Genomic DNA, 26,678 nt, shown 5'->3' with positions numbered 1-26,678 from the left:
AAAAACAGCTTTGCAATGGTATTTAAAATGGATTCTTTCTCAGGAAATAAACACCAGCAAGTGAAACCTGCGAGGGAAAAAGGTTACTTTGAGTGGTGAATGGCAAAGACGAGAGAGAAGCTTCGCAAAGCGAGAAAGCAATCTTTTTTTTTTTTTGAAGGTCATATGAGAAGAGGTGGAAACACACATTCAATTTTATTTGAGAGTGAAAACACACTTCACATTTAAGATGCTTTTCCATTTGGAATGTGCTGCAGAGCAATGAACGATTGTCTATTGTGGTTCACGTCAATAGCAAACGCATGTATGAAAAATCAATCGCAAGCAATAGAGTTCATTCATTTATTATTCATTAATAAGCTGTTGCTTAATAATCCTGCATTGATTGATACATTTGTCTGTTTTTCTACTCTTATTACTCATTTATATTAATGCTTATTTAATTTTTTAATGCTTCTTTTAGATTCTCAATTCCTTATTTTCTATTTCTTGTGAATTGTTTATTTTAATTTGTTAACGCTTCTTTTTTCCGTCTATTGCTATTCAGACATTCTCTATTTTATTTTATATTTGTCATTAATTGCCTTATTAAATTTAACACTTTTTCCATCTATTGCTAATCATACGTTTTCTCCGGGTACTCCGGTTTCCTCCCACATTCCAAAAACATGCATGTTGGGTTAATTGGTGACTGTAAATTGTCCATAGGTATGAATGAGTGTGAATGGTTGTTTGTCTATATGTGCCCTCCGATTGGCTGGCGACCAGTCCAGGGTGTACCCCGCCTCTCGCCCGAAGTCAGCTGTGATAGACTCCAGCAAACCCGCGACCCTCATGAGCATAAGCGGCATAGAACATGGATGGATGCTAATCACACAGTCTCTATTTTTTGTATTTATTTTTTATTAATTGCTTATTTTTAAACACTATGCGTTTTTGTCTTGTCACAATCGAATGTAATCTGCCAAGACGTCTACTCATTCATCCCAAAAGGTAATCCCTCTGATGCCATTGCAACAGCAAGAAATGGAGAGCGACACGCTACCACCATAAATAATGATTTTTATTGAGGGGACACATACCGTATCAGCTTTCACAGACAAGCCTTAAATATTTTTATTTATTTAGTACACTGAATCATAGACATCAAGTCACAACACATGGGAGCTAATTTGGGGTGCAGGAGGAACAACTTGGTCACGTGGGTCATTCACTAGCAAAGTGAGGCACATATATGCACAGTTTAACAGACAGAGACAAACACGCACACACACACACACACACACACACACACACACAAGGACAACTCAGCTTCGAGCCGCCACAGCTGGAGCTTGTTGCTGGTCGGTGGACTGCAGCTGTCTACCCAGGTACTCCCTGCCGAACAAAAGTGTTGAGTACAAATGAACAAAGATGTCATTTCAAGTCGACAGGAAGTGGTTGGTTTAGCTTTGCACGCCAACTACAAACAAATGCAAACAGCTAACGTCGGCTATGTTAAGTTCTCTCTATAGTTCCGATATTTGCAGAGGGCCTGTACCAGACCGTGACCTGTCAATACACACTTCGTAAACATGGCAAACTCCGGTGAGATAAATAGACTCACATGTTAGCATTGGTGAGTACTGTCTCATCAGTGTAACCTTACAGCTAGAGAGCAGTGTAAAATGCTGCAATCCTTCCAGTTTACATTGCACTTTTCAACAATGGAACTCCATCCTTCAAACACTGAGAATGGCAATGTTTTGATCCGATTATGGGAGCCTACATCTCGGCCTGACATCATCGTGGCTAGACCTGGCACGATAAAAACTTTTGATGGACAATAATTATTGTCGATAATTGATATTAACAATTTTTGAGACCATTTTTTAAAATTAATTATATGGCACAACAACAGTACATTGTATCAAAAGCAATAAACATAATAAGTATAACATTGTAATTGGAATCTCACAAGCTTTTAAATAAAATTAACAACATAATGAATTCAACAAAAAAAAAGACCAAAAAGCCCAATTAAAATCAAATGGACTGAGTCTCTTTTAGCAAAAAATTTCACCAAAATAAAAATCACAATCATAACCAAAAACAATACAAATAAACCCCGTCTCTGTGTCTATTAAGAAAAAACACTCCAATAAAAGCACACACGACAACAAAAACAAATAAAATGGAGTATCAAGTCTCTAAAGAAAATTGCACTTGAAGAAATAATGAACATCGGGGATTATTCCTTCATAGGAAGGCTTAACCTGTAGCGAACGACACTGTCTGAGCGTGCACCATTTTGTGCAGTTTTGTAGGGCTGCAGCTATCGAATAAGTTAGTAATTGAGTATCCTACTAAATTTTTTTTCGATCAATCGGAAAAAACATATTTTTGCTTGGTTAAAGACCAATTATAATAAAAAAAATAAAACATTTCACTAAATAATGAACGACCAGTTGGTTTAATTTTTTTTAGATAATCAACCGCTTTATTTCTTAAATACACATTGTGCATAGGAAGAAACTATTTTCTTGGGTCTGATGGACTACATAATGGTGCTTTTGTAGATGAATTTATCCATCCAGTCCAGACTATTTACTCGAAAAGGAGAAAAACAGTAATTACTTTACTAAGACATATTACATATTACATTATGTTGATGGCTGTGCATTGACTAAAAGTAAGATATTGATATTCTTGATAAGATATTGAGTTTTTGCAGTGTTCAAAGTCAAATGAAGACACCTGTAGTGGAACACATTACTCTCAACTGAGTGAGTGAAACATGCACTTCCTTGTTCCATTACACAGTACTGTCTGCTAGAAATGAGCAGCTACTGATTAGTGAGCTAAAATATTGTTATTTTCCATCTTCTTAACTCACAGCACTGTTTTTGCAGATGAAATAAACCTTGTAAAAAGTCACGTAAACATCGTAATAAACCGACACACATTCTAGAGTCATAATTAAAGGGGACCTATTATGCTTTTCCTCTTTTCTGACCTATAAATGTTGTTACAATGTTTTATCCTCATGTTAAACGATGCCAACGCGTCAGATAATGAGGTTTGCGCATTTTGAAGTGAGACCTGAAAGACGTTTTGGACGGCTCTGTACGCTGTGTTTTACAGAGGTTTTTTTTTAACACAGAGTTCCATTGACATCAATCCAACCCGAACTTCCTAAAACGCTGTAGGACCGCCCTCCCCCCGCTCTGCTTCGCTCTGCTCTGTTCACAGTGTTAGCACGTATGACTCCCAGGAAAAGTTTGTTCGGGTGTGCCTAAAGAGGCATGCATCAGGCAGAAGTGGTTGGAGTTGCTGATTCCAGGCCAGCAAGAGAAAAATATGCTCATCTGTCAACGGCACTTCACACGGGACTGTTAAGAGAACATGGGCCAATACGAAACTGGACTATCCGTCAAACTCTTGCTGAAGTTCGACGCCTTTCCAACGGTACTTGGTCGTGTTGAAGAGTCAGGAGAACAAGATGTAAGTAACAATTTATCAGTGTCTTAACTGTGTTTATTTTGTGTAAGCAATCGGACAAAAAAGGGGTTCGGCAGCTGTCCGGAAGTCTTTGGAGTGCCTGGGAGTGTGACCAATCACAGCGGAGTGGGCGCGGCGGGAGGCGTACCTGGAGGAGGGCTGGGGATGGAGTAAATTACACAGTCCGTTTGGTCGGGAGGCAGTAAACGCTGCAGGAAGAGGTGCAGAGTCTGGAAGATCTGCAAAGCTTTCTGTGTGGGTTATTGTGTGTAGCTGCTCTATAGGAGTCCAGAACTCAATACAAAGGCCAGAGAATTCGTATAATAGGTCCCCTTTAAGAGAAAGCAAGCCCTCCACATGGCTAACGTTATGTTAGTAAGGTACATTAACCTTAATCTCACTGATTTGCACTATGTTAATTTTAGAAGAAGATTCCGCAACATATACTGTGCTATTGTGGTATGTAAGTGCTGCGTTGCACCGGATACACATCACGGTATTCAACTTGCTGTTTAGCCACATTTTCTGTCTCTTTTTATATTTTGTTTTCCTTCTCTTTTGAGAAGGCACGCGTCATTTTTTGTTGTTGCTTTCTCTCGCCTCTTCAATCTTCCCACGCCTTCAAAAACATCCGCTTCCTTCTTCGTCCTCTGCGTGGGTGACATAAGCGATTGCTCACGGCAGAAAAAAAATCCTCGATTACTTTTTGTAATTGAGGTACTCTAATTATTCAAGGAATCGTTGCACCCCTACTGTTTTGTTTATACACACGGTCCTTTGCCCACCAAACGCCTCAGTCAGCTTTGACTGTCGGGACGAAGGCTCTGCTGCACCTCCAGCTGTTTTTTTTTTCTCCAGTTGATAAAACTGGACCGGATGGTTGTGTTTGAGGTGTGCATGCAAGTTGCTCATATTCCCCTTCTTCATTGTCTCTACTATCCAACAAATGGCACATGCAGTATCAGTTCGTCGGTGTTGCGCTCACCCTGTTCATTCGGTTTGAAAATGAAATATTCCCACACTGGAGCTGTGGCATTTGGCTTAAAAATCGCTTTTGTGCCTTCATTCATATTTGCGTTTGCTTGCTCACGACACTTGTGCTCACGCTAACCTGGCGGACTTGAACTCTGTATCAAGTCACTAGCAGCCCTGCCTCCACCTACTTGAACAAAGAGGATGAACGCTTGAGAGGAAGGTTCACTCTCTGTGTTCATTCCAATAGAGAACCAATGTGCCCAGAAAGATGCAGAGTGATCCCTTCTTGTCATCCAGCGTGGTAAAGGGAGAGGAGAGAGAGGAAACAAAACACGCTTGCACGTGTCAATTTATTGAGGCCGGCAAAATTATTGACTTCGTTTTTATTTATTGTTCGATTAATCGATTTATTGAATAAGCGTGACAGGCTTAATCGTGGCTTGAACTTCAGTGAATGATAATGAAAGCTAACTTCTGTCTGGCACTGACATTTCCATGAGGCACCATTACACTCACCTTAGGTGCCATGCGAAATATCAAATTGTCTCTCAAGACACGCAAAAAAGAAGTCTTTGACGCAGGAAAATTAAAATTCGGAGCACTCTCTGATAAAGATAAGTCCGCCACTAGTATTAGTCCTCTATGATTGCATTCAATACGTAGCTGTTGATGCCAACTCAAGAGTGTCAATTTACTGGTGTTGAATGAAATGGGGAAAAAGGAATACTCAAGATCACAGATAAAAAGGCACAAGGTGAAATAACAGTGCTGTGCTGTTGTCATGACAGCGCAGGACTTTGCTCACTGTGACCATTGTCATCACTCAAAGTGTGTGTACCGCGATGATTTGATCATGTCTTTTTATTTTACACCTGGAAAAAAAAAAAAAAAAAAAAAAGACAGGGCACCACCCTGCATTTTTCTATCATCATCGGCGCGTTGGTTTGCATGTGGGCAGCAAATAATCTGCTGTGACTTCCGCGTCACCTTGAAAACAGACATAAACAATGCAGCCGATGAGGAGCAGGTGGGGGTGGGGGGCGGCAATCAGTCACCCTCTTGAACGCTTTCAACCCCCCAAAAAGCATTCCATCATGCTGGAATCAATGCTACTCTGCAAACAGCTCAATTGTGCATGTAGTTTATTGACAGCACCTCCTTTTTTTTTTTTTATTTCCTTTTTTTTTTTTTAAACGCACATGGTTGTTTTCCCTGTAATAAGTGGCAGGCCCTATTTAACTGCTGGGTGCATATATAAATTAAAAAATAAACAGCACACCTCAATTTGATTTTCATTTAGTGTCACTTTTTCCCTCAGAAAAAAGTGACACTAAATGAAAATATGCTAAGCTATCTGGACAAAACGTCTTAATTGTGTGTTATAATTAGTGTAATTAATGTAATTATATTATTATAATTAGTGTCGACACAGTCACGAGACACTCCATAGGTACGTTCACAAGGCAAGACGATACACGTGATTGGGCATACGAGAACGAGACGAGATTTTAACATTACTTTTAAGAAAAGTAGAATGGAAAAAATCTAAAAAATATATGACAATATGTTGCAATCTACTACCGTAAATTCCATAAATATAAGCCGAATCGGAGTATAAGCCGCACCCACTAAATTTGGAGAAAAAAACACAGATTTGGTCATATATAAGCCGCACCGGTGTATAAGCCACACATGTCCACGTCATAAAATGACATACTGTAGCACGCACGAGTCCGTGAGGACCAAGCAGCTCTTTATTTGACAGGAGCCAGTAATGAGCTATAAAAAAACTCATGACAAGCTTGTCAACCCATTAGAAATTGCAGGAGGTCATTAGTCATGGTTTCATCTTACAAAGAACATTCAACTCATCACACAGCAACTTAACACTGAAATGTTTACCTCAGAAATATAAAACATGTACCAATATGAGTTTAATATGGAAAAAAAACATTTTACAGTTTTCCCATAATGCACTTCATTTGAATAAACCATTTAATTGGAGGAGCATAAAAAGCATACAAAATGGTGGATGGCGCTGCAATGCTGCCTCTGTCCACCAGAGGGAGCAAGGGGGCCCGGAGCCCAAAGCCCAGATGGAAGCTGACGTCATTACAGCGTCACAATGAATGCGTTGCTCAGACGGAATGCCTTATGGAAAAACTTTAAAATGTTTATTTTTCATTTTAACCTCATACTGGGACATGTTTGTGTATTTGTCAGGGACACTTTTTGAGTCTTAAGTTGCTATGTGATTAATTTAGTGTTATTGGTAAAGTGTTCTTTGAAAGTGAGTATGACTGTTATGTTGTTAGACTGGTGTATATATATAATGACCTCCTGCGATTTCCAATGGGTTGACATGCTCATTGTGAGTGCACTGATAGCTCGTGATTGGCTCCTGCCAAAGAAAGTGCTATTGTTTCCTCACTGACAGTATTTAAACAATTAGGAGTAGTTCTGAAGTAAAGGAGACGTCACGAGATTTGAATGCTTTTAAATTAGCTGCACCGCTGTGTAAGCCGCAGAGTTCAATGTTTAAGAAAAAAGAAGCAGCTTATACACCGGAATTTACGGTAATTTAATATCTATTACGCTACACTCTTCTGCAGTCTGTGTGTATGCTACCGGCCTCGTCCGCACCCACCGAGACAAAGAGACTGCATGATTGACAAAAGCGCTCACTCCGTTCATGCCGTTGAGGAGAGACGAGGAAAACAGACACACAAGCACATGGCAATTTATTGAATTATCAAGTTCATTTTCATTTATTGTGTGATTGATTCATTTATTTATTATCGTCCCTAGTTTTTACGAACAGGAAATCTTGTCATGTTTTAATCCCACGAGATCTTGTGACACCCCTTCTCTTCAGACATGGCATCTGTAAAGCTGAAGCTGTCAATGGTGGATGGAGTTTAAAGGGAAAGTGCTGCTGTATGCAGTGCAGCGCAATCTGTAGCAAAAGCTACTAAATCTTTCAGCAGTGGGAATTAGGGACTGTACAAACACAAATACAACAGAAATATCTTACGTTTGCTGACAAAAAGACAGCATGCCTTGCTGAAAAGGTGGAGACAGCTCGCGAGAACTCGCACCTTTAGAACTGACCTGAACACATCAACAGAAGTGCAATTCAAACACCATCTATGTGTTTCCAACTCTAAACAAACTAAATAAACGTCTCGAGTCCATTCGGCATTGCAACGACACTTCCTCGTTGTCCCTAGACGGACCGCGAGATGCATTCACGGACATTCACATTCACACACATTATGCGTGTATGTGTGTGGTCTAATTCGGGTCACCACCATGGTGACACACTTACACTTACTTATTGCTTCTGTACTGTACTGTAAGCGTACACACCCACCTGTGCCCACGTGACCATTCTCCTCTACACCCATGCAGACTAAATACAGTGCTCTCCACCAAACTTACAACCTGTCTCCTACAAGCAAGAATAGTACACAAAACGTTCTTACTTTGCATATTGTCCCCATAAATGTAACTTAAAAGGAGTTTCAAATAAGGACATTTGAGTTAAATATGAACACTGAATGAAGTGAATCAACTGACTGAAAGAAGAAGCAGCGAATCAACTGTATTTCAAAAGGTCCACTACAACTCCCATGACCACCGCATACCCGCAAGACAATAACATCACAGACAGGCAGACTTTCAGGTAACATTTAACGTCTTAAAAAAAACCCACATCTGTATAAAGCCTGCCGCGCTTAAATCCAATGCTTTATTTGCTAGTAGCCATTCAATCGATTGATTACATTTTAAACGATGTTAGATTGATATATGTCCTCCTATAAATCGATGCATTGATGTGGTGAATGAATCGTTACACCCCTATCATTTATATATTAGGGGTGTCACGAAATCTTGTATCACGAGATCACAACATGATGAGATTTCTCGTTCAGACAAAAAACAGTCTTGCAGGCACTAGGCCTGGGACGCTAATAAATTAATCACACAACAAATGAAAATGAAGTCAATTTGCCAGCCTCTATATATTACCACGTGCATGTGTGTTTGATTCCCTCTTCTCTCGCCTCCAAACAGGCAGGAAGAGGGTCCACTCTGTGCATTGGATTCAACTCCTGTGTGAATTTGTTCCAAAAAACAACAGCAGGAACGAGGTGAAACCATGGCAGTCATATACAGTCAAACCTGTCTTAGCGGCCACCTGTATAGAATGGCCACCTGCCTATAGCGGCCATAGTAAGTTTCATAGTAAGTTATCGCAAAAATTTAAAAAAATGCTGCTCTTTAACTCATTCAATACCAAAGATGAAATTACACTACACACATTTTTATAAACCCCAAAGCCCGATCCCACAACATATTTATACGTCTTTTACGTTTTTTTGCGTGAGAGGCAAAAAGAGGTGATGATGCAACTGTACACTAATGCATTTCACTTCAGGGCAATTTTCAGCCATAAAAACAGCCACAAGGTGGCAAAAGTACATTTAATAAGAGCTCTGCAGGGATCAAAAACACACATGACAGGAAGAAGTCCCTTAGTTGTACTATTTTTACTGTACTGCTTAAAATTACAATACTGTTCTAAATACTCACAGTATGTTAAATATATATAATCGTGTCCTGCCATTTATCTTTCTGTTCAAAAATACAATGAAAATGCATATTTCAGACATAGTGGTGATTAATCATGATTTATTTGTACACGGTGATTAATCTTCATTCAAAATTGTAATCAACTGACAACCCTAGTGTCAACATTTCAGCCAGTTCTCTTTACATTGTGCCTTTTTGCTCTATTGTTCACATTTTTTTGCAGTTTTTTGTGTTTATTTCTACAATGTAACACGGACCAATAAAAAAAATAAGCCGGGGCTGGCCTGCTTTGGATGAAAACTTTCTCTTGTTGCTTAAGTGAGCATCTGTCTGGTGTGTAGCGAGCACCATGCTCACTGAGATTAGAAAATAGCATACCGTAGTCTTGTTGCCCAGGGAGCTACAAGGGTTTTAGGGCACAGTAGTAAATTAGACTGAAAACAAACATTGGCGATTTATGGACAATTTGAGTGTCACAAAATACACAGTGGCAGCTTTTTTCACCTTTTGTACTATATGTGAATAACCATTAAGTGTTTTTTAGTGCTCCAAAAACTATTCTTTGACACGGGTATTATGCTTTAAAGAGCGTATATGTTGATGAATATTAAAATGGTTGGTGTGGCCGTTAAAAGGCCTTGTCGATGCTTTCAATAACTAGTTGACTAAAGGTCCTTTGAGGCCTTAGTTTTGTTGTGCATTTCATTTGAAGTTTACAGACTTCAGATCAGTTTAAGCATTCGTGACAACTGGAGCAGTGGTCTAATTAGCAGGTACAGAGACACGTGCCACACATCGAGGTGTTCATACCAGTTATGGACCATGAGCTTCTGCACAGCCAACAGGGCGTTGTAGCGTACTAGCTGGTCCTCGTGGTGCATATGATTCATCACCAACTGCTTCCCGCCCAGCTGCTCAATCACTCTAACAGGCAAAAATAAATAAATAAATAAATACATGAGGATATTTAACTGGTTCAGGCAGGGAAACAAAGCTTAAGGTTTTACCGTTTGCCACGTGGGTAGTGCCGCACGTACTCGCCGACGTCGTGAGCCGCCACAGCTATGACTTGAGGATCGTCAGACACCTCCAGGAGCCTGGTTAATATCCTCAAGGAGGAGATTGTAAAGGACATGTTAACATTGCTAGCACATGTCAAACTGACAATCGCATCTCTCCTGACTCCTTCCAAAATGATCTGGGCCCTCACTTATAAAACTGCGTGTGGAAATCTGAATAAAATTCCGCTTCTTCTTACTTGAGGAGCTCATAATTTTTCTCATTTAGGCGGACGGCGTTCTCCCGCCAGAACTTCTCAGACTTGTGCACGGGGCTCCATTCCAGGCGGCCCGACTTAAGCTCAGAGCTGTACTCGTCAAAAGAGCTGAATAAAGAAAGGATACAAAATTAAATAAGTGTGACTTTTTGTGTGACTGCACGGCTCCATGAAAGAGGGGCACCTGAGATCCTGGACACTCTCTCCCAGCCTCTCCAGCAGGAACTTTATGTCCTCAGTGATATCCTCGTCATCGTACTTTTGCTGTTCAAGGTTCTCCAGCTGCTTCAGCACTTTGCATTGAATCATGGCCAGAGCGTACTCCTGGCGAGTTTCCCTCTCTGATGACTTCTCCAGGAGATTCTTGTGGGGGGGGGGGGGGGGGGGGGGACGACAACCACAGTGTTGACAATGAGCATATCTCAGTGAAATCCTACTAGAAAGTTAAGTGTGAGTAATTAAATGAGTCATTTTTAACTTTCACTTGTTGATACACTAGTAGTTGATACACTGAGATGACACAAATGAAATGCGGCTTGAGCAGCAGGACTAAAAGGCAGTCTATCTGCCGAGCAAACATACAATAACACAGCAACAGAATTAAAATGGCACACGCGCACCACCACCACACCACCATTATGTTCAAGCACTTGCAGATGGCAGCGCTGCTCTTTCCCTCAGCACAATCACCAACTAATGAGCACGTTTGGGAGCAACGGTGATATGCAGAAGACTAGATGGAAAACATTTGGATCATCCCATCTCCCTCTGAGTCAACATGTTAAAAAAAAAAACAAACTGTTAAAGGGGCAACAGTGAGTCCTTGTGTTGAAATAACATGATATGCTGAGAGAAAATGTCTCCATTTGCCACCCGCCTCTGCTGTTCATGAGCAGCAGCATGTCACTCATAAATGTAAATGTTTTCAAATGGGAATTGTTCATCCCGATGGAAGTGCCGTCCAACTTCATATTTCCCTTAACACGAACAAGGCTGTCAATGACACACAAAAATAAGTGTCCAATAGCGAACAGACAGAATAAGAGTTGAGCATGGCAAGGAGAGCTGCAAATCATGCTGCAGACATGTAATCAAAGGCCATTCATGGCGCCTATTGTGCTCATCTAGGCCACTGTGAGCTACCAGCTACCAAATCAAGGTTTTTCATCAAAATATCCCAATGACATGATTTGGCATACTACTTATTATTATTATTATTTTTGCTGACAGCCTGTGCTAAACCGATGCAGGCTTTGTGACGCAGTAGACAACTATGAATGCATCTCTCCAGTGAGCCCCTCAGGTGGAAGAGTGATGGTTCGCTTTCAAGTGTTGTGGATGTATCCTCAAGTAGGATATTGAACCATGAGCGAGCTCTGTCCTGGATGGTCCTCTGGACTCCGTGGAGGAAGTGGGGGAGAGAAGGATGTTGGCTAAGCTGACATCCATCATGGACAACACCTCTCACCCGCTACATGACACTGTGGGTTCCCTTAGCAGCTTCTTCAGCAGCAGACTGTTACACCCACGGTGTAAAAAGGAGAGGTTCCGCAGGTCCTTCATACCGACCGCTGTCAGGCTCTACAACACCTGCACCACCTGAACCATGTTGTAGTCACTATGTATTCTTTACTTGTGTATCTTGCTTGCTGCTGTAACAAGTGAACTTCCCTGCTGTGGGATTAATAAAGTACAATACAATACAATACATGATCATGGTGACAATGAGTGCTGCAAAGTACCATAATTTCCGGTGTATAAACCGCACCCACTAAATTAAGAGACAATAAAAAGATTTGTACATACAGTGTCATGATATTGTAAATGTTTCAGATTATCAAACAAATTTAAATATTAGTCAATGACAACACAACTGAACACAAAACTTATTATTAAGGGAGAAAAAAAACCCAAAATGAAGACTTTGGAGTGCCCTAGTAAAAGTCCTAAACTGAATCCTATTGAGATGCTGTGGCATGACCTTAAAAACGCGCATGTGCGGAACGCGTCTACATCCGGGCGACACTCCGTGATCAAGAGCGCATGTGCACAACGCGTGTACATTCCGGTACAGTAGGTGGCGGTATGAACCTAAACGTTGGTTGCGACCTGCCATAAACAAAAAGAAGAAGAACAACACATTTACATCCGGTCGCCTATTTTTTGGCAGTCAGTATTAGATGCATAGATACTTTATTCATCTCCAAGAGAACACAGCATTTTATATTTTGTTTTATTTGGTTTATTGTATCTGTATCTATTTATTGATGTATAGTATGAGTGAGCGGATATGACGTGTACACCTGTGGTGCTACGTACATTGCGTACATTGAGTTTTACATAGGGTCACTTGGGGAATTACTGGATTTTACACACAATTTCCGGGATGCTGGAGTTATCTCTCTGGACTTCATGAGAACCACAGTACAGTACAGGGATACTATGGTCCACCTTTGAGTCATCATAGTGCGTAGAGACCTCGGCGAATGCAGGTATGTGTCAACAATGCGATCGCTGCACAAATTTCACTTCGTACCCTTTTTTATATGTTACTTTCCCTTTTTGTTTTCCATTCAACATAGGTTTTACAATCTTGGCGGTATATTTATGGTGTTTATTGAATAATCCAAATCCAACAATGTTTTACATTTGATTTTAGTATAAATTGTGCTTCTTGTTGCTCACTGTAAATTGGAGCAAATGCATGCATACCCGGCCCCACTCAATTAGAGTGACTTGGTTAGCAACTGCTGAGAAAGGTAGCTTCTCCGCGTTTTTTTGCCTTATGATGGACTATCTTCATAATAGCGTTTTCCGAAATACATATTTAAACGATTAGCAGTAGTCCTGAAATGCTGTGACATCTACGAGATGTCACAGCATTATAACCACATGACATATGACCGCATATTTGCCTCACTGCTGTATAAGCTGCAGGGTTCAAAGTTTGGGAAAAAAGTAGTGGCTTGTACACCGTAAATAACGGTAATTTGAAAGTACAGAGCAGGGGTTGGCAAACTACGGCATTTGAATCCGGCCCCAGATGCTTCCAAAGTATTTAATATAAACCTTGAACATACAAGCTGGCAACATGACTTGCAAGTCGTGTGAGTCAGTGTGAGAACCTTTTGATGGTTCAAGTAGCTTTTCACATGCAGTGATCCAGACAACTACTGTACCTCATCCACGATGCCAAACAAACACAAACACAAGTCAACACATATGTGACACACAACTTAACCTACCCACGCTACTGTCTGGGAAGTAAAAAGCAGGGACGTTCAAATACTCTTTAACAACAATTCCAGGTGGGCTGTTACAATTACAGGCGTAAAATAGTTTATTTATATTTTAAGTCAATGCGGCCAAAGTTTGTCCACCCCTGGTATAGAGAAGCACTGCAGGTGGTCCCCGGTTTACAGCGTTTCATGGTTATGAACAAGCTCCCATAAATTTATTAAAACCTTAGTTTTGGTCCATAAACACAGAGACTTACTCGAGAACTAGCTACAGCTGAAGAATACACTATGCGCAGCTCACGCATGGCTCACAGGCGGCCACGCTACTCTCAATACTCGATTAGACCTGTCACGATAAGAAATTTTGCTGAACGATAATTGTCCTACAAATTATAGTCGATAATCAATATTATTGACATTTTTGAGACAATTTTTTTCATTAATTGTATGGCATGATAATGCGAGTACATTGTATCAAAATCAATAAACTTTAATTTCTCAAGAGTATTTAACATTGTAATTGGAATAAAAAATTAAACAAAAAAAAGACAAAAAAAAAACAATGAAAATAAAATGGACTGTCTCTTTTAGCAAAAATTGCACTCAAACAAAAATCACAAGCATAACCAAAAACAAAAAAATAGACCGTCTCTCTGTCTTTATTAAAAAAAAAACAAAAAAAAAAAACACTCCTATAAAAAGCACACACTGCTATAAAAACAATAAATAAAAGGGGTATCAAGCATCTGTAAAGAAAATTGCACTTGAATAAATAATGAACACCGGGTATTATTCCTTAACAGGAAGGCTTACCATGTAGCCAACGACACTGTCTGTGAGTGTATGCCATTTTGTGCCATTTTGTTTACCGTATATTTACTTTGCCCACCAAACACCTCAGTAAGCGTTGACTGTCGGGACAAAGGCTGTGCTGCACCTCCAGCGGTAGTTTTTTTTTCCCCCAGTTAGGAAAACTGGACAGGATGGTTGTGTTTGAGGAGCACATGCAAGTGGCTCGTATTCCCCTTCTTCATTGTCAGGCTACTCGCCAGCTACAGTCGGCCAAACCATGCCAAAACAACATCAGCAAACTCTCCTGCCCTTTATACATGTAGCCACACACACACACACACACACACACACACACACACACACACACACACAGGTGTATGCACATGCACAGTCAGGACTCATGCCAAGTTCATAGACAGTCGGAAATCAAAAAATGAACACTACACATAACTACCAGGTTGCTACAATATATCCATGTGCATGCCAAATCTGCTCCTATGAAACCAACAGTAGTAACTAAGAAGCGTAATGTTTTTTGGTCCCTCCTTTTTGAATTAGTTAATTTTTTTAAATTTATTTAATTCTTGAATTTTGTGTTTTTATTACTATATTTTATGTTCTTCATTCGTTCTGTGTACATTGTGAGTGCCTCAACTGTTAATTTAGGTATGCGTTCCAGAACTTGATCGTAACCTGAGGACCACCTGGAAATCTAACCCGCCTGTAGCCATAGTTATATTTACTGCTTGCTGTGGTCACCTGCTTTCATGTGTGCTTGCAAAGAGCGCAGCCAGGGGAGAAGAATCATTTGACGTTCATATTTTGTCCTTGCAAACTTTAGGAATTTTGCTCCACAAGGCAGCTGCTCATTAAATATTCATCGCTGGTATTGACCGACAACAGCAGGGAGCTGACAGAGCAGGGTGGCGATAAATCTTATTTATGTAACTTTTATGGACTTAGTTTCTTTAATCGTCTTCTGTTGTTTAATAGAGTCATTTCAGTTTGCCCCCCCTGAGGCAATGAAGCAGGAACCCCAATTACAAGTGAAAAGTGCTGTGGTCGACTGTAAATATTTGAGTGCACTTGGAGACATACAGTATACCACCAAAGTAGGGAGGCTTTGCACTTACCCGGAAGGCAGCCAGAATGATCCGAGTGACCTTCTCTTTGACAGATTCCTGCAGGATGTCAGACAGGGCGGGCACAACATTGTAGCGCCTCAACTGCTCGCAGAGCTGTGGGCTGAAGGCCAGGAGCCAAACGCAGAAGATCATCTGGTACTGGAGCTGGAAGCCACACTTGTTGCTCAGCACCGCTGTTATACTTGAAGAGGTGGGAGGGGGAAAAAGGTAAATAAATTAGGACAAAGGGAAGTGGCGCAAAGAAAAATGTTGATGAGAAGTCATATTTTGTGTGCCGAATCGCTTTCCTAATGGCCGAGGTTTCACAGCAGTGTGCCTCCATGCTGCCGAGCTATCCCTAATGATGGCTTGGAATACAATGGAGCTGGTTCAAACAGAGAAAATGAATGATTCGCACCAGAATGGGAGGGGGTACCATTTGCAGAGACACTATGTGGAGAGAGGCAGACCTAAGATGTAAATGCAAATGAGGCCCGCAGCCAAGCATAAGACATCCGCACAAAATAAGGAGTTAACTAAACCCATTAGTTCACCCCTGATTTTTAATTCTTTTATCTTTCCAAAACATTTTGTCCAATTGGATGCGTCAAACCTTGTGGGAACAATTTGGGTAAGGTCGCATCATCACTCGCAAGAGACCTTGGCTAATCAAGCATCAATTCATTCATTCTGCGCAGGGTTTTTCTTTGGCGTTTTTTGTATCTTTTTTTGCTGTACTTATTCAAAAAGATGGAGCACTCACTGTCATCAAGGATCACACAAGGGTAACTCATTAACTATGCATGTGTTTGGCAGACTAGCATTTAAAGCAATAATACTCCAATACTCCAATAATGCTCCTTGTGCGAGCATGCACGTTTTCACCTATTAGAGTATTAGGGCAGTGTTTTTATGTTGATTACACGGGTTAACGTATTCGGAGTGTCCATGAACGCATCTCACGCTCTGTCTGGAGACAATGAGAGAGTGTTGCAATGAATGGACTAGAGAGATGTTTGTTTGGACTAGCAGAAACATATATGGTGTTGGAATTGCACTGCTTGGCCCCCGGTTCAGATACTGTGTGACTCTGTGGGAAGCTACACTGTGCCGCCGTCTGTCATCATAATTGAGAGCTGTGGCTTGCCATGATGTGTGTGTTGACGGTGTGATGTTTACAGTGGTTGAATGTGGACACCTTCAAATGAAAGCTTAAGAGTCTGCACTTTATGTCCATGTCCATCCATTACATAACTATAATTGGAATACTGTATGTTTAAAAAAACTTGTGCCAGTTTTCAAATATATATTGACCTAACTGTATGAAATACAGTTATAAAACATTACATACAAGAATTAAATGGAACAGTAATTAAAAAAAAAAAAAAAAAAGAGAACAATTTCTTACTTTTATCCCTGTGGTTGTCTTGTCACCACAACGCTGCTTGTGCTGTTATCACTGTCCATTACATATATATACATATTTCACATGTCCAAAGACAACATCTTGATGCTTCATAATAGTCAGTGTTTCAGCAGCTTGGTCAGAATGTTGATTTCTCCACTGAGCATCTGTCCAATTTCAATTTCCCTTTTACACGCTGCCACCAGACGAGTCTGCCTCACTGCCTTGGGAGTCATAATGGAGATCAAACTTAAATTGTTAATTAAAAAGAACAAAAGTTACGACGTCCTCCCTCTCAGTGTAGCGCCCACATGTGTGCGCGTGGGTGCGTAGGAGTGTGTATGTGCGTGCGCGTGGGTGCGTAGGAGTGTGTATGTGCGTGTGTGCTTTTATTGATTTTTTTATTTTAATTATTTATTGGGGTGGGGGGCATACAGGGGTTTGCTCCGTGGGGTCGGGTGCTGGGTAATACATCTCTGCCACCCGTGCCTCCGCCGGGTAGGTGGAGGGTGTGCGTCCTGCATCCCTGGGCGGGGCGGTCATGTGTCGGGGGTTGGGCAGGGGTTGGACTGGGGCGGGCCGGGCTCCGCTCCCTGGGGGTGGCGGTGGGAGGGGATTGCCGCTTCTTTCCGGTTGTGGGGGCGTCTCTGGGCCTGCCGGTGTGTGGCCCCCGGTACTCGTCTGCCTTTGTGGGGTGTGATCTCTCGCTGGTCTCAGGGGTTGGCGGTACTCCGGCCCGCCGGCGCCCTGTCTTTGGCTGGGATTACCTCTCTGCGGCCCCTTGCTGGTCTTCCCGGGGGGGAGGGCTCTCTGGGCTGGCTCTTGGGGCGCTGATCTTTGTGCTGCCTGCCCCTGTGGGCCTGGTGGCTATTTGGGGCAGGGCTCTCTGGGAGGTGGAGGGCGGCCCCTTTCCTTTCATGCATTCTCAGTGACAATTACACGCCCACACATTCTTGCACCTTTATATATATGAAGTCTTCCCCACATACAGAGATACCTGTACATGTGCACACTCACAGTACATACGTACTTCCCCACATTACTCACTGAGTTAACCAGGGTGTTATTATGTTGTTGGTTTTATTACAGCGACGGTGATATCAGCAGTATGATTATATATATTTTTTTTACAATGATGTGCATTACAGTAATTATCATTCTGTTCACTATCATAGATCCTAACTTATTTTTACACTTACAGTTAAAGAATGTTAAAATGTTAGCTAAAACATTGCCCGTGCATTAAATAAAGGTAAAGGTGTAATACAGCACCTGTTTGAATTGATTATTATGCAGTCCAATTTCCTATGAGAGAAATACTACCCCCACGGATAGTGCTCTACCTTAGAAGTTCCACTCAAAAAGTGGCTTGACTTACCAGTTTACGCCGTCGGCCTCCACCCACGCAAACCTGTACTCATTCACCCTCAGCATCAGTTGAAGGCAGCCGGCCACACACTGGACATACTGAGAGCTCTGCAAAGAACAAAGGCCAAACATTTACCAACGTGTCACGGTGAGCCTCCGCTGGGTGATCGGAAGAAGACAACGTTAAAAAGACTGCTCGAGAAGTCGACTGCTCGAGAAGGAAACCAGTTCAAAGGTTACGCCACCACCAGCACCTCCTATCAAACCTGAGGCATGACACATGCAGTCTGTGTGAATGTGCATCAGCAACATGCTACCACAACGGTGCAATGCAGCGTGAGAGCAGGGCAAAGTGTCCCCATCACACCTGAGCAGAATCATGTCAATAGAGATTAGAAGAGGAGAAAATAGATGCCATTAATAAGGTCATTGGAAGGTGAATAGAAGCAAAAACAGTCCAGCCAGAAGAAGAGTGAAGATGGAGGAGATGGAGGAGGTTACCTAGTTGAAAATGCAGAGGGACAAGACTGCATTCAGTTAATAGAAACAATTTCTACTGAGTACATTTCTCAGAATAATTTGACTTTTGGGGAAGGAAAAACAGCAATAATGGATGCTGCTACTGCTGGTGTGCAAATTGCTACTCCAGTTTAACCTGGTTTCATAAAGGCCAAAGGGAAAGCTGTTTGTCATGCCTGCAGCACCTTAAGTGGCTTATACAGCATGCAGGTTGTCAGTGTTAAAAGCAATCAGTGGCAGCAAACATCATGCTGTCGAGGCGGAGACCCCTGCCAGGTGCTGTCTCAAAAGTAAACGTTTCTGTGCGCGCTCTGCTCGTCCGCAGTCAGGAGCTGTTTATTAGCGAGACGGCAAAAAGGTGAAAGTCCAGAGGCCAGCTTGCATAAGCCCAGAGTAAGAGGACCTCACTTATACTCACTTCACTGGGGGATATAGTTCCTGCTCCTGAGCCTGTGTCTTGACCTGTACCGTGCAGGTTCTAATGAGAGATAGACAAAAAAAAATCGATGCCTTCGGACTGTGTTGCAGATAAAATGGAAGAACCATGCTGGAACAAACAGTGAGGCTGCTGTGGACAGATGATTATAACAAATCAAGCAAGCAAGCTTGAGAAGGAAATCAACACTGAATACAAATGAAACGCTGCCTTACCACATGTCCCTTTATCTGAATTCAGATCATGATGTGTGTTACTAGAACAACACAAGCTGTCACCATGAGCCCACACAACAGACAGCAATTACTGGAAATAGTGGAAAATAACTTAATTGAAGGTAAATGTACTCCCTTTTCCAAATTAAAACACATTTGAGCATCTCACAGCAGAGGTACATTACATTTTTATATACAGTGGAACCGACAAGGTCAGACGCAATTTGTTCCAGGGTAGTGTAATTTGTACCTGTAATTTGTTTGTCTGTCCAAACAGTTTTTCCCCATCGGAAATAATACAACTTAAACCCTTCATGAACCGCATCTAGGCCTGTCATGATAACAAATTTTGCTAGATGCCCTACAAATTATTGCCGATAAATTATATTATCGTCAACACAGCCGACAAATTATTGACACTTCCTCCTCCCTATAAGCCTGCCTCCCTCCCTTGCAACGCCCCTTCCAGTGCGCAAGACAATCACAGGGATAAAAGTAACAAGTTGCTCTCTTTTCTATTATAGTTACAAAAATAATTCACTTTCATAAAAAAAAAAAAAAGTCCCCTTTATTTATTTATTAAAAAGAAACTCATTTGTGGCCTTAAATCGGAAATGGTCTTGGTCGCAGCACCCTTACCTTTTATTTGTGTACATGCACCCTATCTTCTCCAGAAAAAGCTGTGTTACTTTGTGGTAAAAGTTTGATCACCTTCAGTTTTGTCTGAAAGTCCATTTGAGAGACATTTGGGTATATAATCTTTCATCTTGGAAGTCAGATTCATTTTACTCATTCAGTAGAGCGTAAAAATATCTTTATTGCACTTGTCATGCTGCTGACTCAGGTTGCAAATTGTGATTAATCATGATTAAGGGGAGAACTGTGATTAATTTGATTAACATTTTCAATAATTTGACAGCCCTAATAATAAGACATAACTCACCATTAGCATTGGGAATATTCCTTTCTAGAATGTAATGCGGGTTGATCACATGGCATTACAAAAAAAGATGGACATGAATCATCATTCATCCTCAAGATGACGTTTGTCACTTGATTGATATAGGGGGCAGCCATCCTACACACACAGACTACACATACACTCTGAGAATACTGCTAACTTTATTTACGTCACATTGCACACCACTTGTGTGCAGGCTACGAAATCCCTGAAGTGACACAAAAGACGGCCGATTAATGATTAATCCATCCATTTTCTATGCCGTTTCTCCTCATTAGGGTCGCGAGGGTATGCTGGAGCCTATCCCAGCTGACTTTGGGCGAGAGGCAGGGTACACCCTAGACTGGTCGCCAGCCAGGCCAACTATGGCCGTATTTAACCACAAAACAGCAATCCTTTTATTGAAAAAACGCACGACAGAGTGAGGGAGCGATGTAGCGATGAACAACTGTACTGCATGTACCTAAAATTGTCATTGGAGCGCATTCAAGAGATTCTATTAGACTACAAAGTGTTATCTTATGTACAGTATAACAAGTCAGGCATATGTTTAAATATGGGTTTATGCTCATATTTCTCCATCAAAAAAGCTGAACAGAAGCAGCCTCGGAAACCCTGTTACTCACACCAAACATAAAACGACTGATGTACCTGTGAACTAAGCTGGCTTTTGATCCAGTTGAAGTAGTAGTTGAGGTCACTTCCTTCCATCAAGTCGCGGCCCCAAGCAGCCAGTTTGGCAATGATCCTTGCCGCCTACGGTTGGACAAATGTCAGATTCAGGAAAGATGGTATAAAGTACACAGCAGTCGTGGTGATAGTAGAAGGTGATAATTCTGTATTTAAGTGACAGAAATTAACATACGATAATTGAGGTAATTTTTTATTTCTATGAAAGAAATGAAAGAGGCTTCAGGAATTTGATCTTATTTTAGCACACCCATAATGCCTAGGGGGTTGCCATGGAAACATCAAGCCAGTAATTGCTTGTTTTATGACAAGAAGGTGGGTGAGATGCTTTGTGAGGAATTATTGATGGCTTGCTATGATTAGAAACATCCCTGAAAGGTTCATAGGGTGATATTCTCCTGCGGAAAAAGGTTAATTTGACGCAAATAACTCTAGTCTCTCTAATCCTTCTGGCTGATGCTGTTGTTAGTAAGGGGTTTCTTGTGAAGGCTGTAGTTTCTGTGCTATCAATAATAATGATGCAGACAACAAACTCACCATGTGGACGGTGAAGAGGTCCTGGCGGTTCAGCATTGGAAGGAAGTAGGACCAGGCTGTGTTCTTGGTCTTTTTGGCATAGTCAAAGAAGATATTCACCCGTTGATGATTCTCCTGTGTAACATGGTAATGATAATGATTTAATTTTATTTGAACATGCATGCAAGTTACAATGGCATACATCACATAATTCATTTCACAGTTCCACAGTACATTTATTCATTTCCGCTATTCCATATGTGTTTTTTTAATACATAGAATAATAAGGTAATGTAACAACATGATGATGTAATTACTAAGATTTTTCACAATATATAATAATGAGTATAATAATACATAATAATAAATAGAGACACGCATAACAAAACAGGTTAAAGACTTTTCTTCATGTATTTTGCTTGTATTAACTGCTTGTACTGCTTTTTGAATTTGCTCATCTTGGTGCTTTGTTTGAGTTTCTAACCCAGTCCGTTCCATAATTTCCTTCCACATACTGAAATGCTGTGGGTTTTTAGCGTTGTTCTCGCATACAAGCGTTTCAAGTTTAGTTTTTCCTAAAATCATATTTCAAGGCCAGGTCAAAACTAAAGTTTTTTTTTAATTAACTCCACAAGATGGCAGTAGCGCCATTTGAAGTGTCATGAGTGGTCTGCATCCAGCAGCTGTACAAAACTTTGCATGCACTTTAAAATATTAATACTGAGCTGTTGATGTGAGAGTCATGCATGTCTCACGTCGTACTGTTGTTCACAATGAACTCATCAGCGCTAATAATGCTGACTGAGCAGTTTCCCACTGACCGCAACATTGGTTCTGTTACTGCACTGTTGTGCAGTGTGTGAATGAATTATCAGTAATAGGTATGGAGAAGAAGCAGGATTAAATAAACACTGGCTCTTCCTACTCCTTTCCAGATACAGTAGTACCTCGCATAACGTAAACCTCCTTTTATGTAAATTCCACTGAACGTAAAGAATTTATGTCAAGTTTTTGCATCGTATTACGGAAGGAATTCCATATAGCGTAAAGCGTCAAGTTGGTGCAAGTGACAGAGACTAAGAGAGTACACTTGGTGACGCCTTCTGACGCTTTACGCTCTCACTGGCTTATTATCGGGGCACCGCCTACGCTCTCATCTCATTGGCTGATTATCAGGGCACCGCCTACGCTCTTATCTCATTGGCTGACTTATCCAGTGCATCCAGTTTATGTGTGAGCTCCCTTCCTCATCGTACTTGTTTGCACGCATTGAAATCTCTTCTTAATTTCTTTACTTTGTGTTAAAATTACCGTAGTCATGGGCCCTAAACCAAGTGTAAGTGATTAGAAAAAAGGGAGAAGCTGTCGATCGAAAGGAAGCAGGAAGTTATCCACAAATTCAGACGCTTCATGCTCTCATTGGCTGATTATCGGAGCACCACCTACGCTCTCATCTCATTGGCTGATTATCGGAATACCGCCTACGCTCTCATCTCATTGGCTGATGTATCCAGCGCTTCCGTGTTTGTGTGTGATAGACAGCCCCCCCCCCCCCCCCACTTGCGTTCTCCTGATCAAGACATGAACGGTAAGATTGTTTTTGTTTTTCAGTTTTATTCATTTACAGTTATCTTATTTATTACTTTATTTTATATTGGACTGTACTGTGTTTATGCTGTTTTCTTATATTTTCCCACCATATTTGGTGGACTTTGAATATTTTGAAGGACCAAAATGGGTGAATTTGGGAAGATCTTGGAATGGATTAGGCTACTTACATGTATTTTACGCTTTGTATAACATAAAATCCCTATAACATGAAGGTTCTCAGAACGGATTATTTGCGTTGTAGGGGCGTCTACGGTATGTTGAATTGTGCAAATGTAAACATACCATTTTTTTTTTCTCCTTTATTTTTGGCTTTCAGCTTTTTCCAGATAGGGTCGTCAGAGCGAGTCAATTGCATTTTTCATTTGGCTTAGTGCCCTTCTTAATGCAACACTCCCATTTATCCGAGCTTGGGACCGGCACTGGAACACTCTAGTGGCTGGGGGTTGGGCCCTACCACTATACCACCAGTTATTATTTATAATGAGTTGTCCAAGTTTGGAAAAAACAGCCTCTCTTCAATTATCGCCTGCTGTGTAGTTTAAGGAAATAAACTATAATCACAGCCTTGTCTAAATACATTTGGACCAAAGTGTGTTTCGGTACAATACCTGCAGAGTATCATCAATGAGAGTCAGGATGTACTGGACAGTCTGCTCCTTGGAGATGTGAGCCATCAGGTTGAGAAAGGTCTTAGCACACTGCAAAATACAAAATACATAAGATTCAATGCAAACTCCTACAACACATGGATGGATGGTCTAATATGAGAAGATACCTGATGGCCTTCATTGGTCAGGATGACTTGTTTCTCCTCCGAGTTGGCCACCTCAAACTTCTTGATAAACTCACAGTCCTCTGCAGAAATCATCTGACTCCTGAGAAACGAAACATTTCAAGTAGTTTGGACAAAATGTTCTGCAGCAGTGGACCAAAAACCAAGCATATAAAGCAGGGGTCATCAACTACATTTGTCCAAGGGCCAGAATTGTTGTCAGCAGTCACTGTGATGATGAGATGCTATCATAAAATAAAATTAATATATGCTAAGTAATATATTATAGTATGATATATTCCTTTTGTATAGTTTTAGCTTTTGACAGTGTTAACAGATGAAGGGCGTACTCACACAAGGCCAATCGTGTGACTTGTAATGCAATTGCAAAGTCAAAGACAAAGTCAGAGAAATCGCAGCAAAACAGAAGCGATGGGACAAGTAAATGGGTCATAACAAGTAGTAGAGTACAGATCAGCGGGACAGGAAAAGGAGGGGGAAGTGGACCCAAGTCCATCATGGTTTGAATGGTCTAGCGCAGTGATTCTCAACTGGTGGGGGCCTGTTTTCAATGTGTCGGAGGTAAGGGTGTCGTGAGACACCCAACTCACAAGACGTGACAATACACAAGGTCGGGTCCACGAGAACGAGACAAGACGAGATTTTAACATTAATTTTTTAAAAAGTCAAAAAATATATAAATTGACGCTAAATGATGTTACATTTTTTGAGACCAAATAAAGTACTGTTAATAAGGAGAGAAATGTGAACATGTTCATGCCTGTCTGAGAAGTGTATAAAACGTATACAGTATCATAAATAATAAAACACATATAATAATTGTAAAAAAAATACAGTCGGCTACTTTGTGGATTTTTGGGAACCTATCCCTGCAATAAATGAGGGAACACTGTACCATACTATAAATTATATTAGTAGATATATTAGTGCAATATATTGTGACATATTTTTTTGAATTGTACTTTTCTAAAAAGTAATGTTAAAATCTCGTATCGTCTCGTTCTTGTAGACCTAAGAAAGAGGAAGCACCACTCAACGTTCTGACTCCATTTCTCTCTGCTCAAATGACACAAAGACACTCCAGTAAGTCAATTAATAAGAAAATAAAAGCTAATTTGTGCTACTTACTGCAGGTAAGACTGCCAGTTGACCAGGTTAGCGCGAACCTCGGCTGCCTTGGCAGCGATGATGTTGGTGGGGACAGCAGCGTCCACGGCCCCCCGGATATCCATCCTGAATGGCGCTAGATGAGCTTCTTATTCAGAGATACCACCTGCGTGGATGGACGTGCTGAAGCTGACATTTTATTTTAGACTTGTAAACGTGACTAGTGATTCACTAGTAGTAAGGAACGTGCCCACGGTCGTGACATAGGTTTAACAGCTCTTTTCGCGTCTGTATTTATGTATTATAGATAATTAAAACATAGCAGACATTTTGTGTGAGATGTTAGCTCGCAGCTGCCTAACAGAATCTTGTAGCAAATTAACCGACGGATACTAATCCTCGTCAGTGTCAGTGCTAGTGCTAGTGCTAGGCTATCTTAGCTTAATAAGCGTTTCATCTCTTTCACCAAAGCATCATTCTGAGGCAAATGCTCACTCAATGACACTACAAATGGACTAAAATGGGAATACAAATCCATTTTTTACACGAAATTGGATGAAAGAGGTAGTATCACTCACCTAGCCAGGGCCCTTACCGTCAGCTGACTGGTGAGACGTCACGCCGGATCACGTGACTGATAGACAGGCAGTCACGTGTCTTTACCCGGAAACAAACTTGTTTTTGTTTTTTTTGTTTTACAAAGGAAAACAGCACAGCAGGGGTGCTCACACTTTTTCTGCCTGCGAGCTACTTTTAAAATGACCAAGTTGAAAGATCTACCTCCTACTATAAATATAGAAAAAATATATATTTAGTATATTTATAAATATGAGTATTTATGTAGTTGTACATGTACATCAGGGGTGCACACACTTTTTCAGCATGCTAGTTACAAGTCGACATTATCTATCTCATACTATATAACATACAGCATATATACAGTATAAAATCTAACCGGTAAACTTTCAGCTATGATACTAAATACTAATAATTAGTATTTCACATTCACAGTTTCAAAGTTTACAGGTAATCAAAGCAGTTGATATCATTCACAAATAATTCACAATGCAATTCAATATGGCAATGAAAATAATTACACATAATTCCTCAATAGCTGCGTACATAACCAGAGTACCGGTAATATGTCAGTCAAAAGAGCTATATAGCGGTCAATGGACACAAAGTTCATAGTTAGCATTTGCTATCAAACATTGCAGATATACAAGAAAAAATCAAAATATAATGCAGCCAAAGTCAAGGCAACATATTAAAAAGGTTTCAGCGATGGGCACATTTTCCAATTAATCATGAAATAATAGCTTAAGAAACTGAGGTGTGGAAAACACGCATTTCTATAGTGGCGTTCATGACGGGAAGCAAGCCATCAAACAGTTCACTTTTTTGCTCCATAACTAGCTTTGAATGGATAACTTTTATTATTGAAATAGGCATCTTACCGATGAGTTAGTTTATCCGTAATCGGAATAATAAAGATGAAAGATGCATATCCATGTGTAGTTTGAGACGAGCTGTTCTCCATTGCCACCGGGGAGCAAGAGCGAATCAGGAGAGGAG

The 26,678-nt window shown here is 40.8% G+C and overlaps 1 protein-coding gene across 3 annotated transcripts; it reads right to left on the bottom strand.

Moving 5' to 3' along the window:
• Positions 1–1,032: 1,032 nt before the first annotated feature.
• Positions 1,033–26,678, bottom strand: atp6v1h (ATPase H+ transporting V1 subunit H). 3 transcript variants are annotated; one of them, XM_054767438.1, is made up of 14 exons: positions 26,561–26,678; positions 25,125–25,269; positions 23,979–24,078; positions 23,812–23,901; positions 21,614–21,727; positions 21,038–21,142; positions 19,193–19,252; positions 18,266–18,363; positions 15,492–15,684; positions 10,512–10,690; positions 10,310–10,435; positions 10,059–10,160; positions 9,862–9,975; positions 1,033–1,377 (listed from the first exon to the last, which is right to left on the bottom strand). In XM_054767438.1, exons 2-14 carry the CDS (start codon positions 25,226–25,228, stop codon positions 1,308–1,310), a joined length of 1,455 nt encoding a protein of 484 aa, XP_054623413.1. In that variant the 5' UTR covers positions 25,229–25,269; positions 26,561–26,678; the 3' UTR covers positions 1,033–1,307. The 3 variants fall into 3 exon arrangements, with proteins under 3 accessions (XP_054623413.1, XP_054623412.1, XP_054623414.1); XM_054767437.1 differs by lacking the exon at positions 26,561–26,678 and adding an exon at positions 25,682–25,774; XM_054767439.1 differs by lacking the exons at positions 19,193–19,252; positions 26,561–26,678 and adding an exon at positions 25,682–25,774.

The sequence above is a fragment of the Dunckerocampus dactyliophorus genome, chromosome 2 (assembly GCF_027744805.1).
Source record: "Dunckerocampus dactyliophorus isolate RoL2022-P2 chromosome 2, RoL_Ddac_1.1, whole genome shotgun sequence".
Taxonomy (NCBI): domain Eukaryota; kingdom Metazoa; phylum Chordata; class Actinopteri; order Syngnathiformes; family Syngnathidae; genus Dunckerocampus; species Dunckerocampus dactyliophorus.
The sequence above is the reverse complement of the archived record's forward strand: the minus strand, read 5'-3'. Positions and strand labels throughout refer to the sequence as shown.

Bases quoted from the DNA above. Each gene is read 5' to 3' on its own strand.
- atp6v1h (XM_054767438.1), bottom strand. From the start codon at position 25,228: ATGGATATCCGGGGGGCCGTGGACGCTGCTGTCCCCACCAACATCATC. The intron at 15,685-18,265 runs GTAAGTCAAGCC...CACCTCTTCAAG, and splicing joins GAGGCCGACGGCGTAAACTG to TATAACAGCGGTGCTGAGCA. The intron at 9,976-10,058 runs GTAAAACCTTAA...TTTGCCTGTTAG, and splicing joins CACTACCCACGTGGCAAACG to AGTGATTGAGCAGCTGGGCG.